Source organism: Aptenodytes forsteri, unplaced genomic scaffold (assembly GCF_000699145.1).
Source record: "Aptenodytes forsteri isolate BGI_AS27 unplaced genomic scaffold, ASM69914v1 Scaffold151, whole genome shotgun sequence".
Lineage (NCBI taxonomy): Eukaryota > Metazoa > Chordata > Aves > Sphenisciformes > Spheniscidae > Aptenodytes > Aptenodytes forsteri.
Genome location: NW_008795939.1, coordinates 2745370 through 2762262, shown reverse-complemented (window position 1 = coordinate 2762262; position 16893 = coordinate 2745370). Strand labels below are relative to the sequence as shown.

At 35.5% G+C, this 16893-nt stretch overlaps 1 protein-coding gene and 1 long non-coding RNA gene across 2 annotated transcripts in view; one reads left to right on the top strand and one right to left on the bottom strand.

Moving 5' to 3' along the window:
• Nucleotides 1-76: 76 nt before the first annotated feature.
• On the bottom strand, nucleotides 77-5688 carry LOC103903949. Its single transcript, XR_657870.2, has 2 exons — nucleotides 5449-5688; nucleotides 77-1300 (listed from the first exon to the last, which is right to left on the bottom strand). It is a non-coding gene; the product is annotated as an uncharacterized LOC103903949 (long non-coding RNA).
• A 66-nt stretch (nucleotides 5689-5754) lies between these two features.
• The window catches only part of VPS13A (vacuolar protein sorting 13 homolog A), a 108014-nt gene continuing 96875 nt past the window's right edge, over nucleotides 5755-16893 (top strand). Inside the window, exons 1-14 of the mRNA XM_009285294.1 lie at nucleotides 5755-5761; nucleotides 7493-7536; nucleotides 8073-8115; nucleotides 9115-9210; nucleotides 9487-9588; nucleotides 10276-10385; nucleotides 10716-10775; nucleotides 11947-12006; nucleotides 12242-12322; nucleotides 12758-12815; nucleotides 14816-14943; nucleotides 15161-15267; nucleotides 15962-16134; nucleotides 16552-16613. Coding sequence (XP_009283569.1) covers nucleotides 5755-5761; nucleotides 7493-7536; nucleotides 8073-8115; nucleotides 9115-9210; nucleotides 9487-9588; nucleotides 10276-10385; nucleotides 10716-10775; nucleotides 11947-12006; nucleotides 12242-12322; nucleotides 12758-12815; nucleotides 14816-14943; nucleotides 15161-15267; nucleotides 15962-16134; nucleotides 16552-16613 — 1131 coding nt within the window. The remainder of the gene's footprint in view (nucleotides 5762-7492; nucleotides 7537-8072; nucleotides 8116-9114; nucleotides 9211-9486; nucleotides 9589-10275; nucleotides 10386-10715; nucleotides 10776-11946; nucleotides 12007-12241; nucleotides 12323-12757; nucleotides 12816-14815; nucleotides 14944-15160; nucleotides 15268-15961; nucleotides 16135-16551; nucleotides 16614-16893) is intronic.

Here is a 16893-nt window from a genome sequence, read left to right as displayed (position 1 = left end):
GGTGGGGCGGGAGGCGGCCGCGGGGCCGGGAGGAGCTGCAAAACAAGGGGAAGAAAAACCTGGCCGAAGTGCTTGAGGTGTATGAATGTCCGCTTGGGTTTTATTTTTCCGTATGGAGCTGCCCTTGCTGTCTTCTCCTGGCTGGGGACGTACCTTGGCTGGAGAGCTTGCGGGGGTCGGGATCCAAGGGGTGTTTATGGCATTCGCGGAAAGTTTGGGGAGGGCTGGGCGGGCAGCTGGAGCCGCCGCCGCTCGGAGCCGGGAGCCTGACCCGGCTTTGGGTGAATGCGAAACTGAACTGACTGACTGACTTTTTGCCTGCCCGGAAGATAAGAAACTGAAAATAAACGCCTGGGGTTTTGGTAGCGTTTCAGTGTCAGTGGTGGGCTGGTGGAAGTGAGTCGCCTCTCCGCAAACAGCGGTGACATGCCGTTTCTTTTTGGCGCTGTCATCTGTCTAGACGGTCTAGAATATTTGTCATTTTTAGCGTTAAAGAGTCAGGAAGAGAGACCGTCTTGGGTGTTTGCAGAGGCTGTGACCAGCTGTGCTAGGCGAGGTAGGCAGTAGTCTGTAGAAATACAGCAGCGTGCCAGTTCTGAAGGGACTTCTGTTTGAACGTGCTCTGTTGAGGTCCCTTTGGTAACGTACGTACAACAAAATGGCAACAAAGTTGTCTCTTTGCAGTATGTCTGGGCAAAGTAAGGTAGCATAAGAAGAGCAAGACACATACAACTAACAGATGCGTGTGCAGTGACCACTCCTGGCTGGGTTTTGAAAGTGCATTCCAGGTGTCTGCAGCATCAGCAAAAGCAAACACAGAGGTGCAGGTTTTTTTTACATGTGCGTTCATATGTCTGCAGGTGTGAAGCATCCTTGAGGTATTCCCTACCTACAGTTCCATTCTTAGGTACTCACATATATGAATCAGATTTTGGAAGCTTCTCCTGGAGTTTTTGTTGCATTTTGGACGTTTTTGTTTCATGCTTCTGTTTTCCGAAATGGCGTCCTTACTTGGTTTCATCTCTGCAGTAATTTTCCTTCAATTAATCAAGGCATTTGTAGGATATTTGTGAAGTTCATCCTCTATATGGGGTCTTAACACTGCAACAGCACATGTAACTGCTGGAGAGAAAGTAGTAGTCCTTGATCTGTAGCAGTAAGGCCCAATATAGCGTATTTATTACAGATTATGCGCGTCTTATTTGAAAGAATTGAGTTACTGCATCTTTCAGCAAAAGTGTGTCAAACTAATTGTTTGATTTGTGTACTTCACAAGTTCTTCAGTTATAGTTTCTTCTTTCTGTTCAGGGAAGGCAAGCAAAATATTTAATGTAAAATATGGAACATTCTGTAAATGCTTTGGGCAATGCTTATACATTACAAAAAGGTAAAAGCTTATTTTTCCAGCTCTGTAGATTGCTGGTGGTTACTCTTGGCAGCTTATGCTTCTGTGAGGCAACTCTTACCAGATTAGATGCACATTAGCTCTCTCACTTTTTAAAAAAAACTAAATAGATCTCACTGATTTTTACTTTGGAGTTTTGATATTCAGCTGGTTTTTTTTTTTTTATGTATGTGGAAATTGATTTTGGGATTTTTCTATTATTTCCTCTTCAAGTAGTTTTAGTATTTTAGAGGCTTTAATATATTTTTTCTTTAAATTAAATTCCTTTTTCCTCAGTAGAGTGCCTTTGTACTAGAATAAAATTAGTTTTTCTCTACATAGTCTGTTTACTTGCTTAGCATGAAAATTGATATATGAAGCTGTGTCTTGCTCTGAGATGCCCAGAACTACTGTGTAGCATTGTTGAAGTGTCACCTGTAGAGGTTTATTTTTTCCTGGTCTACTGCATGACGCTTTCACTTGTATTTGCAACTGAAACTACATTTAATGGCATATGCATCTGCAATATTGCTTTCATTCCAAAGATCTTGGAGGACTTAGAAATTGCATTCCTCTAAAAGGCAGTAACTATTAGTAGTAGTAACAGTAGACTACTGTCTTTATACAGAGGCCATCATTGATTAGTAGATCCCTACACTCACAGTATATCTAAAGTCTACTGATAATTTTATTGGCTTCCCAATTACTGAAATTGTGGAACTAAATTCTTTTTTTAGAAAAATAGTACTATTTTTTGGTCTTCATATTTTGTGTAAACTTAATACTTTTTCCATGCTTGTCTGCATGCTCTGAAAGCATTTCCATTACAGCTATGTGTTTCCATACAGTGTTTGTCTTTATGTGTCATGATGAACTTGCTAAATTTTATATAAATCATGTAGTCTTGAAATTAAATTGTCCTAAATCCATTCAGTATTCTAGTAGTGATTAAAAGGAAAGTTTTTCTTCCTGTAACAAATGGCCAGTGCTTTCTGGATGCTTATAGCACTGCACAGGTGCTATACATCTGTGCCTTAAATTTTAAAAGGCATATATTTTTTTGCCTCTGAAGGATTAATACCCAAGGGAGTTTTCTTAGATGCTGTAGGGAACAAGTTCTGTCCGTGTGATATTTTATAGCTAGCCTGTTTAGATTAAGACTGGTAACCTGTTGGTAGACTCTGGATATATGTATAAAAACTAACTTTATAGAGTTTCAGCTTCTGTAAATTTGGGAGCTTTATTAATGACTTTTTAACGAACGTGCTTAACGTTCATTTCGGTTTTGCATAATGAGAGAATTCAGCATGCCATATTAAAGCTATCCAGATTCAATCTGTGTGGTAAAGTTCTGTGGTGACACTGCTCCAAACAACATACATGAACACAGTAATAACTACCAAAATGTTTTAAAATGGTTTTGTTTTTCTCATTAAAAAAACCCTGAGATTGAAGGGTAAAAATGCAGACTGTGTCAATACTAAAGAAAGATGTGATGTCTGGAAACAGACTCATGGCTGAGAGTTGCAAGAACTGAATGACCTGAAATATAAAAGGCAATGCAGAAAGGAGAACGTAGGACAACCTATACAAGTAAAAAAGGTAATTTGAACATGTAAGGCCAATATTGGGAAGGCCAAGGCTCAGAAAAGAATGTAACGGGGAAGGAAATCATATTCCTTAAGAACTCCATTAGTATGAAGCAGAATAAAAAACTACTGTGTTAGGCAGCCATCAAGGAAAGCTATTGGTTGGCTGATGCTGGGAAGGACAGCGTTTTAAGCCTCTTCTTGTTCTGGTCTCCACTTCAAAGGATAGTTTCAATGAGCTGCTGCGTTAACAAGTGTAAGTACTTGGCTTAGATGAACAGGTTAGATATCCTTGAATGCTCTAGGCCTAATAAAGTTATACTTCAATACCTGAAGAAATGATTGAAGCAATGTGAGATGTTGACAGTTATCTTTGAGAAGAAGTGAAGTGTCATTGAGGTTTCCAAACACTGTGAGAGTCCAAACAGTTGTTTCACCAAAGTCCATGTTGCCACTATTTTCTTTTGACTGGGTCTAAATAACTTTTCATTCAGTGTCTTGGTCAGACCTTCTCTACTGCCCTTTAAAAGACTTAATTCTCTGTTGACTTGGCACACCTACTTATTAGGTAATGTCTCAAGCATATCTTACTTAACACAACTTGTTATTTGAGTAGCTGGTGTCTCTTATTGGGGCAGCTACATTATTAGGATGATTTTTTCCGGCTAAACCTATTATTATAATAGAAGACGACTACTTTTGCATACCTTGCCTTGTCTAGGTATAGCAGGTGCAAGGGTATAGCAGGTGCAATCCCCACCTTACATATTAGTAACTTGACTTGACTGAGGGATGAAGAATATCTAGTAGTTTCTGCTGCCTTTCATGATCGGTTTTACAATAGATGTCGATAGAGGAGGTATTTGGCAGACAGTCTGATCCTCAAAGACTTACAGCTTGGCTCCAGAAGGTATGCTTAAACAGGAATAATTAACAGTACAAACAAAAGTGGGAAATGACTGGCAAAGGCAGTAGTTTGTGTAAAGTGATCAAAGGAGTTCACAAGCTGACTATGCTGTTGCTAAAAAACAGAAATTCTGTTAAAATATGTGAGCGGGAGTGTTGGGTACTGGTCAGATACCAGCTGAGGTATTTTCAGTTTCTGATGCCTATCATCTTTCATCTCTCTTTCTCTCATCCGCCTTTGCTGCCCCCCTTCTTCCCCCCCGTTCTTATTTACAAGACAGCAGAGATGTGATTAATACATAGGTTAAATCTGCAGGATTTTTATGTGGATTAATTTTCTTCCCCCTCTTTAACTTCTGTTGACATCCATAACAAAATTTCAGTTAGGCCTCTTTGGTGAAATGGTTTACTGAGTGTTATCTTATGTTCTAGATCTCTTTTTGCGAGCTAAGTCCTTGGTAGTAGATGTTGGTTCATACACTCAAATCCATGAAGTTATTTTGAGTATCTAAAATTAAAACTATAAACCTATAAACCTATTTATTCCAGAATTTTGACAAATGTTTGGTTTTGTTGAATTATTTACAATGTCCAGAGATCAGTAAAGCTAAGAATTTTCTTTATAATATAGCCTAAATAAATCCTAGACTGTGCTATAGGTATTTATAAACATTCTGGCTTTTATTATTGTTTTGGCTGTTAGCCTGCGTGTTTAACCCTAGATATTTATATAACTCCAACTACTTGTATATACAGTTTTCAAGGTTGCTTAGTTGGGCAATTTTTAACCCATCAAATGGGGTTTTATCTGGATGTATTTCTGTCATCAAAGAAACATCCAGTTGCCCCCAACAAGGGGGACCCCCTCCCCCAAAACCCCCACAAAACCAAACAATCAAATCTTGATGTATTTTGAAATTCTTGCAATTAAAATCCATTGGCAGTGCTCCAAGACAGTAAAATTCAGTAGCTGTGTTATGTCCTGTAACAGGCCTTTGTTCCCTGATTTTCCTGCTTCTGTTTGCAAGGGCTTCCCTCCCTGCCCCCCCCAGCAGAACAGTCAGAATTCAGTGCAGTTGCACTTGGAGCTATGTTTTGTTTCAAGTGAAACAGCTGAGTGTGATAGAGACTAAATTTTGGCAATGAAAGAGAATACTGACATGGTCAGTTACTGCATTTTGAATTGTGAGTGTTAGAATTGGTTGCCAGCTGAGGTGTGGTAACTTTGGAAATAGTTCATGTTTACTTGCAGGAATGTTTAGTCAATCTCTTTCTTGACTCTCTCTCAAGTGTAGGAAAAAGAAAGGTTGCATAAATATACAGAACATAGTGCGTCAGTAGTAGCCTTTTTTGTGCTTTGATAGTCCATTCACTGTGGTCAGACCCTCAATCAAGGTTTTTGTAAGTAAACTCTGATATTTTAGTGAATGTGTTTCAGTAATTTTATACTAAAATTGAGATGATTGAAGTTTTACTAATTTCTGTCTCTTCTAATGATTTTAACTGAAACCTTTAAACTTATTAATTGTAAAATCATAGGTATAGGAAAAATGGTGAAGAATTACTTACCCCACTTCCCAATCCCAACATTTCATGTAGAATTGTCAAAGCCTTCTTGTTTGAAAAAGTATCCATACCATCTTCATTCTCTGCCAATACGATGTGCTCTGGTAAAATGAGCTATAGTTTTCCATCACAAAATATTGTTTTAAGTGCTTGAGATAATAATCCTTGCTCACTTTGCAGTACCTTGTTTTTAGAAGCATCAGGGCTGTCAACTTATTGCAGCTTAAGTTACTGTGCCTCAGCTGGAATGTGGCATGTGCCAAAACCTTGATAAATGAGAGGTAATGTTTACTTAGCTGACAGGGATAAATGAGAGGTAATGTTTACTTAGCTGAGTAAGTAAAGTGAAGAAACTAAACCCAGTTGAACTGCTTCATGTGTCAGGTAGTCTTAGAGTTTGCCTGTGAACATTTTTACCATGGTTCAACTGATGTGCAAAAATTGCATGTCATGCATGGTAGCTTGGTTACAAACCTGAACCTTTGCTCTGGACACCATTAGAATTACTTGCCATGAATACAATTACAATTAGTGATGTCTTCTTGGAGAAATAAATGCCTTTTTTTTTTTTTTTTTTGGTGTGTGTCTCATTAGAGAATCATTACATGAGCGTTAAAATGGTCTGTGCAGGGTCAGCTTTATCAGGGAATAAATTTAGAGTAGAATTGAACCCAATAGTATATAAAAACTGTCACCTTGTTATTATCTACAAAGACTACGTAGACTCGTTATAGTTACTAGAGTAGTTATAGACTGCTGCTGGGAATGCTTTCTCCCCCCACCCGCTTTCCTAATGTTCCTGTCAATATGTGTGTATTGTAAGGCTTACAAACAGAACCACCAGCTCTCAGAAAACATCCTTTTGCATGTAGGATTTGTCTGGACAGGTGACACATGTCAGATATGTAGAATTCTACTGGAAAGTGATAATAGATTGGTGCAATGAATAAATTAAGTCATTAAAAACTTTATAGTATTTTGCGACTACTGTGAGATGGATGGATTAGTTTACCGGATCAGTTCTTCCACAGCAGTTCAACAACTTGAGCCAACTGTTCTAATGAATGCATTTTTGAGATTAGGGTCCAGTTTCCCAAAATTGGCGGTACTTTGAACAGTTGTCTAATGCCATCAACACTATATAACTGCAAGAATATTTCTTGCAGTTGGAGCTCCTGTCTCCCCATATGTTTGGCCATTTCTAACTTGCGTCCCCAAAGGAAAGCATTATTGGGTCAATCAAATCTTCATTGGCAATCTCAAGTTATATTCCTTTCCAGGCCTGTAATCTGCTTCTGGTTTCCTGAATCTCATTTATGTCCCTGCTTAGCTGTATCAGGTGTCTGTTCCATGTGCATGTGTTAACACTATACAACTAATTCAAAGGTAACCATTGCAGGTGTTCCATCCTTCTTATAGAATTTGCAGAAGACTTTGCTTCGGACTATGTGCATGTTTTTAAGTTACGAGTTTCCTGGTCCCTTCCAATGTTCCTTTGTTATGGCAAGTGTCTGATGTCAAGGATGTTGTAAAAACAGATCTTGCAATTCAAATTTTCTGTGTTTACAGGGTACTGAATTTATTGTTGTCTTAAGACATTTAAAAATTAGATTTACTGAAATGCTTCCTGTGAACTTTTATAAGCTATAAATATAACTTGCAAATGTAAGATCTTTTGAGGGCTGAAAATTCACTCTAAATTTAATGTTGCTAGATTTCCACAAGCATAGGAAGCAGATGGTCGAGGAAGAAGAAGCAAACTTAATTTCAAAATGGGTCCTTACAAAATGTGGCAGAGGAATCTTAGGTTCTTTTCCATGGACATGCAAGCTCCATGAGAAAATACCAGGTTATTTTGTAGCATGAATGAACAGTGTGTTCTTAATCATCTTTCATGGATATTTGAGATGTAGGTTGTGGATCTCTTCCACAGCAAAGAGTTGAAGAACCACCGGTCAGGGACCACTGACTCAGACTTTGGGTCTTTATCGTGCACCACTACTACTGTGCTTATTGTAGTTTTACTTACTGGCTTCTTTGCTTTTAGGAGCTGTAGCACTGAAGAATCTTGAAATAAAAGAAAATGCACTGGTAAGTTAGTGAAAATAAAAATAAGCTGTTGCAAAAATGATTCTTGAACAACTTACTGGGTTGTATGTGCTTTTTTCGGTTCTTATTTTAAGATACACTGTCTTTTAAGTGAAAACTTACTGTTTTGTTTTCTCTACAGTTATGTGGATTGTGTAATTAATTTGAGACTAAATTTAAAGGTGAAGGTGTATGCTGGCTTCATTTAGCTTTTTTTTTTTTTTGCCCCCTTCCCCCAAAAATAAAACTCTCAGCAATTGCTAACACAATGTGTTTAGGTCAAAAGCAATACTGAAAGATCTTTTTTTTTCCTACAGCTCATGAAGTTAGAAACTTGCTCTTGGGAATGTATTTAGCCTAGCATGGCTTAACAGTCTAAATCAGTAACCAAATGCTTGCTTGTTCCATTATATTGAATGGGTTATTTTCAGTGGTTAAAAGGTAAATTTGTTGTTAAGGTTATAATCTTTTTTTCCTGTATGGGAGCGTTGCACAAATTGCTGAAATGAGCTTAAATGTTCTAAAACACTTGCTTTCAGAGTCAGCTGGATGTGCCATTTAAAGTTAAAGCAGGACATATTGGTAAGTTACATTTTATCATACACCCATGCAGGAGTTACTAAACATACTACTTTTCCTTGCAAGTGGCTCTAGGCATTCTAAGCAAGTAAATTTCTTAGTTTCCTTGATTTGCATGCTTTGTACACTCTGAAGTTTGTCTCTTCTGAAAAAAACTGTTTGAAGAAGCTCCTTTTCTTGAGCTGAGATGGTAAAGTTAAAATATACTGGAGTCTTGTCTAATCACTTCAATATTAATGAGAAAAGAACCCAACACAGCAAAGATGAGCAACTGAGCAGGACTGGATCTCATCCCTTGTCTTAGCAAGTCTCCACAACTGATTTTGCCTTCCATTTCCCTTTCTATCCTCCTTCCCTGTTTTTGCTAATGTGAAAAGTTTTCTCATTGCAAGTTGATTGTCTTGTAAAAGTTAGTGGTTTCTTAAAGCAAACTGCATCTAAAGCCATTATGTTTCCCTTAAATCTACCCTGGAAGTAGATTTACCTCTGACTGATTTCATAGTTTATTAAAATTGGCACTGTGTGAAGAATGAGAGATGCTGTAACCTCAGGGTCCCCATGTTCACAAAACATACTACTTCAAGACTCTCTTCCACAGAAAAAGAAAGAAAAATCTGTATTTTAAAAATTCTGGTTTTGGGAGTATTTAGCTGACTGATCATACGTGAGCTGCCCATGCTTTTCTTGTTTATGAGGGTGCTGGAGTGGATTTGCAAGGAGGGAGAGGTTGCTGTTAGGAAGAAGGAATATAATTCAAGGGAGTAAGGAGAGGACCTGTAGACTTAATAGTTCTGCTCATGGAAAAACTTGCCTCAAGTTAATTTGTGTGTTGTGTTAAACAAACAACCCAAAGGACATGTGCCTCAGATGCACTGTTTTTTCTGTCCAATATAATAATTGTTCAGAGATTTTGTGGTTAATCTCGATTATCTTTCTAATCTTTTTTTTTTTTCCGGTCAACTATTTAACTGTATACCTCAACATTTTCTTTTGTGTTTGTAGGTCAACTTAACCTACAGATTCCATGGCAAAACCTTTATACTCAACCCGTTGGCAGTTCTCTTGATGGAGTTTATTTGCTTATTGTGCCCACAGCCAGTAAGTTAATGTAGAGAAAAAAGTGAATATAGATTGGTGGGATTTCAGAAGTATCTGGAATGGGTTGATATTGTTTTCATGAGCTTTATTCCTAGTAGATGCTCCTAGCAAATAAAATTAGATAATGGGAATGGGATGTCTTTCAGTAGGTTCTATTTAGTCACCTAATTTTTTGCTGTTATATTAACAAAATGTGAAAATTACTGCTTTTGAAACAGCATCATCCAAAAATATGTAAGGGTTTTTGTATCATACCTTTTTATGTTGTGTATTTAGGCATAAAATATGATGCTGAAAAAGAAGCCAGGCAGCTCTTGGAAGCGAGACAAAGAGAATTGCAAAGGATAGAGGAAGCAAAGCAGAAAATAGCTGACCAAGGTAAGAGTGGGAAAAGCTAATGAAAGTGACACTATTTCTTTCTTTATTTTAATCCAGAAAGATGCTGGATTTGTCACTTAGTGTTGTAGATTCCTGTTTTCCTCTTGATACTTAAAAACCTATTAGTGACAGATTTTCAGGTGTAGCTGCCATCAATATTGCAGAACAGGCATCCTGAAAATAAAAAGGTTCAAGCAGTGATGTGATCTGATATAAATAAGGTTTTTGAAATATTGCTTGCTTGTGTCATATGTTGCCTGACATTTTCTTTCCTCTTCTTTCATAAGAAACAATTTAACTTTGTTTCCAGTAGCAAAGAATTTTTATGGTTACACCTTTTTAAAGATTCTGTTTAATTTGTTCTTTGATACATGTTAAGTCTTATCATCTTAAATTCAACTTTTGGTACTTTCAAGAAATACGTTATTGGCCACCTTGACTATCAGTGGGTACAAATCATACTTTTGAACAACCTGATTCTTCATGCAGCAGGTAGTAAAGCTGAAACCATCTAGTCTGAGGATATAGATTATACTGAAAGGACATGTTTTTATACAACTACAGTATAATGTAATAGAAAATTTAAATATCTATCATACAAACTTTATTATGTTACTGTTTTCTCTAGTGTAGTTTTAAAAATACTTTAATGCAAACAAAATATTAAATTCTTTTCCTTTAATTTAGATAAAGTAAAAGAAGAGAAACAAGACACTTTTGTAGAAAAACTAGTCACTCAGGTCATCAAAAATCTTCAGGTGAAAATTTCCAACATCCATATTCGCTATGAAGATGATGTAAGTACTTTTGTATATCTCGGCATAAGGGGTTGTGCACTGTAACATGAAATTAGGAACCTGTCTGATTTCTTTTCTCCTAGTTGCTTTCTACGTTGAGAGAATTCTAGTAAAGTTTCAGAAATTTCATAGTCTTAAGAAAAGAAAACTGATAAAAAGCTTGTACCAAAAAATAAAGATATTTATAAGCATGTGGTTGGGTACAAAGAAGATACAGTTGTCAGATCTTTGTTATATATATTTTTTTTTTTATTGTTGGCTATTTACTTCCAAATCTAAATTTAGAGCATAAGATAATCCTTTTTTGGTATTTTCCCCCTGCTCTATTAGATCACAAATCGGAATAACCCCTTGTCATTTGGGATTTCACTTCAGAATCTAAGTTTGCAGGTAATTTTATTTTTCATCTAAAAAGCATGTTGATGTATACTGATAGGTTAAGTTACGTTTTTGTGTATTATTGTGCTGTCTGGTAACATACTGTCTAATGAAAGTATACCTATATTCATGACCAATGCACAGTGGTTACTACTTGGTTTATCAAATCCAGCATAAATATTGTGGCGGTGGTGCCATTAAAAATAAAGTGCTAGCATTAAAACAGACCTTTGGGAGGAAGTTCTTATTCTTCTGCCTGCTGCACTTCATGGTTGCCAAGTACCAGACTTTGCTGGATTTGGGCTATGCAGAATCTATGAATATTTTACTGAAACTGCCATAAGCCCCAAGAAAGGAAATTACTACTTGATATTGGGGAGGGAAACAAAGGAAAAAAAGAGGATGGCATCTTGTTTCAAACTGGAGCTCAGTTCTTTGATCTGCAAGCTCCACTTTAAAGTGCTAATAGTAGTCATCACAGACTGTATAAATTTTTTTTTTTCCAGGAAGACTACCTAGTAGCAGCAATATGCTGTTTCTGCTGAGTTGCTCTGATTCAGTAGCTTTTGCAGTGTAACTGATAATCTTAAAGAAAATGTCTAAGTAAATATTACTTTCTTGAATGAAATAGTTGTCTTATCAACACTTGTTCCTAACGCATTGAAAGGTTTTTGCCAGCCCCTTCCCCTAAACAGTTTTGCATAGTGAACAAAAACTTTGGTATTCTTACCACTTCACTCCTGAAATGCGTATTAGCCTTGAAAAAGTATAATAGCATACAGTGTTTCTGTTGGGCTCAAACTAAAATGCTACTTCCAGAATTATAAAAGAATTCTAGTCCCTTGATTATCTCTTTCCAAAGAGCCTGCCTAAAAATAATATTGGTGTAAAGGAAAACAGTTTGCAATACTGAAAACAGAATTTTAAAGTATCTTTCGGTTCTTGTGTGCACCCTGCCAGTCACTGTAAGTATACGTGTGTATTTTTTTGGGGGAAGTAACCTTATCAAGTTTCCACTTAAAATAACGGCTTAATCATCTTAAATCAGAAGATGGTGTCCCATTATTTTCAGTGGGGTTTAGTTATGATGATGTTCCTCTCTTTTTTCGTGGTTTGTTTCAGTGATGATAAAATATTGGTGTATTATAGATACTGGAAGAGCTTTCTTTAATTCTAATTTCAGACCTCAGATAAGAATTGGAATCCATGTTTACATGATGAAACTGCCAAGTTGTTCTACAAGGTACAGTATAAACTGTATGCTAAAGAAAGAATTGTTAATAAAACAAGCTGAATTAGAGTTCCTTCCACAGAAAGTGAGATCAAGAAAACACATTAATTGTATAGGCTCTAAAATAAAAGGATGCGTAATCTGCAAGGAGCATTCTGAATTTTTTTATTCATCCAGACTTTGTGAAATCCAAATTATTAATCTAAAATTTGTAGGTATTAATACATATGTTCTGTTGTATTTTCAGCTTGTACGACTGGATAACCTTTTCGCTTACTGGAATGTGAAATCGGAGATGTTCTACCACGGTGGTTGTGATGAATCGTTGGTAAGTAAAGCATGAGATAATGTATCTAGTATTCTAGTTCATACTGTGAAGCATAGAGCATGCTTCACATTCAGTTCTGCTTCCATTTATGTCAATGTCCTGAAGAACTGTCTTGTTGCTAATAGGTTTTTTAGGAAAAATAGTAAATGTTAAGGTATTTATGTGATAGAAGTACAACACCCATCTGAGGAAGTTTAAAAAAAAAAAAAGTCCTTTGCCAGTTACAAAATTATACACAATATACAGTCATCTTACTGTTCAGTGATTTTATTAGCTAAAAATAGAAGTCTTATTCTGTTTAAAACATAGGTTAATATTTTTAATTGTATTGTGTATCAGAGGGATTATCTGAAACCTGTATTAAAATGCTAACATTTTATATTTTAAAACTTTATCATGAAATAAAAATGCAACTTATCTCCATTGTGTATGTAGGTTAACTTAAAACAGGGAGTTGCCAGCCACAACGTGATTCCAGAAGGTTATGATTTTGGTAAGTGGTATTTTATTTGTATTTGTAATAGGCGTGTATACTTTACTTCTAATTTTTAATGCCTCTCAGCAGTTGCTTCTTTGGCTGTTATTCAAAAATCTTAGTAAGGAGTGCAGTTTAGTTCTTTTGTAGGAATAACTGTCCCTCTGACAGTGAATACTGTACCATATCTGTAGCCTTAAAGAGGCTTTGATTAAAATACGAGTCTTGAGTCATGTATCATTTAATGGAATGTCGTACATAAATCCTCATTGTTCACATCCATTGCAAATTCCTTATTTTAAGAAGTTTAGCAATAATATGAGCATCATGTAAGTTTTGTGATTCAGATTGGTTTGAGTAATAAGTTAATGTTTTTGAGGTCACCTGCCTTATGTGAAGTGTATCTTTTTTCATTAGAGGTGGAAACAGTAATCACACAACTCTGAAACATGAACTTTTTTTTTTTTAGTGTTGTCATATTGCAAGTTGTAATGCTTTGAGTGTTGCTTACCTTAGTCCGAAAGTTACATTGGCTCCACTCAAACATGGTGATTGTTTACTTTTCGTTGTATGGAAAATACATGTTTTTTATTTCTCATGTGCATCTGTGTGATTGTTCAGTAACTGTTTACAAGGCAGAATGGCCTTTGAAGTGGCTGGTCTCTAACAAGAAAGTCCTCGGTTCACTATAGCCAGGGTTAAAAAAGGCATAGTTTTATGGGTTTTTCTTGGTGCCTTTGCCTGAAAGAGGAAGCCTTTTGTGTCTCTTTATTTCACTGCCAGAGAACTATTTAGTAATTTTTTCTGATTTCTTACCTATCTTTTTCATTTGCTAGCTTTGACTCTTTTTACAAGAAGATGTTTAAATGTCATCGGTTGTCTAAGTCTTTACACAGAAGTTCGAAATAATTGTATGCAAAATTGCAGGATTCAGGATTTACACTCTTTAGAGTGTTGCTCTTTTAGAGCAACTCTTTAGATTGAGACATTGATAGAAAGGTAGTATGCACAAAGTCTGCTTCTGTCATTTGATCTAAATGCAAACATAATACTTACACATAGGAAGGAAGAAAAATGAAATTTAGGAAGCTAAATACAGGGAGAAAATTAATAGAAATGTTACCACATTAAATGTGTAGATAAAAGTAAAATAAGCTTCACAAGAAATAGAGTTTGAAATGAAACAAAAGTAAATTAGTGTAAACATTGTTTCATCTTGCAAAAATGTCTGTTTCAGTGAATTTAGAATATTTGGTAGGTAGATGGTCTATCAGTATTTCTGTTGCAATCAAAGGAATTTTGTGTGATAAAAATACAATTTACACAAATTCAAGTAATACACAAATTCTTATTGCTGGATCAGTTGCTGAAATGGATAGAAAAATTGAACTAAACGTGGCTTTTGAAGGCTATATTGAATGCCTGATATTGCCAAATTGTGGAACAGATAAAACATTTCTGCTCTGAATATTTTTCATGTGATGTGCTTCGCTTTACATAGGATCCATATTGATTTTTTCCACACTTACTTGGGCTTGGATTTGGAAATGTGGAATGTTTGGTTTTATCCACTGTTTTGAGTATAATTTATCAAACAGTGTAAAACAACAGTAACGTTAAAAAAAAAAATTCCTTCTGGAATAAAAGTTATTATAGGGAAATAAGTGTGATGTTTGAAACTATCTTGTACTATAAATAGCTTATATCATAGCCAAAAAAATTAGGTTTGTTGCAAATATAAACTATTAATTGAAACATCTGCCATGTAATACTGTGTACAGGTAATTTTGTGAAAATGTTCCACAAATATTTGTTCCACAAATGTTACCAGAATGAAACTGAAAATTAAGTATAGATTGTATTATATTTTAAGCTGTGTTGATGAAGTCTTCATGTTTTGAAGTCTAGCGTTTTTAAATGAATAATCAGGCATAACTTGAGCTGATAAGTATTATGTATCATTTGTGGCAGTCTTAAATAATTTAATTACACTTTTTATATCAACTTCTGTTTTTTAGTATTCCGCCCAATTTCAGCTAGAGCCAAACTCCTTATGAATCCTCGATCTGATGTTGACTTTTCATCACCAAAAATGGATTTAGATGTAAATTTACAGGATATAAGTGTTGAATTCAATAAGCCGCAGGTACAAACTATTTTTCTGACGTTATATGTAATGTGGTAAAAAAGTTAGTTTGCAAGAATAATAAGAAAAGCGATCTGAAATTTTATAATAAACATACAGAATTGATTAACTTCTTAGTCTTGTTTTTCTTTGTAAATTATTTTCTTTTTAAAGAGAAGCTTGATTCACATTGTTCTCAGAAAGACAATAACACTCAGTTTGAATTTTTTTTTTTTAGTACTTCAGTGTTGTGGAGCTTCTTGAGTCTATTGATATGATGACTCGAAATCTGCCATATAGGAAGTACAGACCTGATGTTCCATTGCACGGCAATGCCAAGACATGGTAGGCCACCTCAGACTTTGAAAATAATTTGTTAGTTATTCCTTTGAAATAATTACCAAGGGATTGTTTCTAATTTAAGAAGGTTAGAACTCGTTTCCTTCTGAAACAAAGTCTTCTCTTTTGTTTTTGTTTGTTTTTCTTAAGCTAGGAGTATTAAAAAAACATTGATAAGACCTCAAACCGAAGGTGAAGACGCAATATTTGAAAGCCTGCATTTGCTGTCTTAAAGACCATTATCAGAAACTTAAGTCTGATATATTTTAATATCCTAACTCTGTTTTAATGAAGGAGACCCCATTATATGTGAGGTACTATTACAAGAACATAGCTATTATCTAAAAATAGGCAAACCTTTTCAACACAGATGGCAGAGATTTGATTTCTTTTCAGAAGATTCCTTACAAATATGTTTTGATTATTCACACGCACACACACATATATATATATGTATATTTGTGGGCACATTTTGTACAACGTTACTTTTTAATTTTAGGAAATAGCAACCTGTCAACTTTGTGTGGAAAAAAAAATAAAATCCTTAGGTTCCTCAACTGATCAGAAGTGTGGTATTAGGCAAGGGATTTCACTCTTTCACAACTTGAAGTTGTATTTAGTGGGAGTCTGCATAGCTCTAGGTATCTTTTCAATATACCAACAGAAATGTAAACTATACTTCATTTGTCTTTGCTTTTAGGTGGAAATATGTTATTTATGGCATCCTTGAAGTAAATGTTCAACCTAAGCTCCAAATGTGGTCATGGGAACATATTCGGCACCATAGGAAGCAAGTGAAGAACTATAAAGAGATGTATAAAACAAAGATAACATCAAAAAAACCTAATGAAGAAATCTTAAAATTGTTGGAGGTTAGCCATTTTCTATTAAAGGCTTAAATATTGTTCATCTTGCTATTTTCTTAAACTTAAATGTTTATATGTTCCTAAGTCAGTACTAAGTGAAAATAAAATTTTCGGTGGCCAGACTTGCAACTTCATCAGTACCTTTCTCTGTGAGTAGTATTAACAAACATATTAGATGATTTTTTTAAATTAGTAACTGCAGTGAAGAAAAACTTAAACTGATGTGCTTTTTCTTTTCCTATTTTCCTAAGAAAATAGGAAAACCTATTTCCTAAAATCAACAGGTTTATTTTAAGTTTTCAGCTTGAGCAAATTAACTTGGGTTGCACTGAAAGAGTTGTTTACTGTCATTTCCTGTAAAACTGAGCCATGAAAACTAACCAAATGAAATTGTCAAAAAATAATTTCTCACCTTCTTTCTAAGAATTTGAAAAGGCGTTGGATATTTTTAACATCACTCTAGCAAGGCAACAAGCAGAAGTTGAGGTAAAATTTCATCATTTAAGCGAGTGTCCTGGTTTCAGTTGGGGTAGAGTTAATTTTCTTCCTAATAGCTGGTACAGTGCTGTGTTTTGGATTTAGCATGAGAATAATGTTGATAACACACCCATGTTTTAGTTGTTGCTAAGTCGTGCTTACACTAGTCAAGGACTTTTCAGCTTCCCATGCTCTACCGACTGAGAAGGCTGGAGGTGCACAAGAAGCTGGGAGGGGGCACAGCCAGGACAGCTGACCCAAACTGGCCAAAGGGACATTCCATACCATG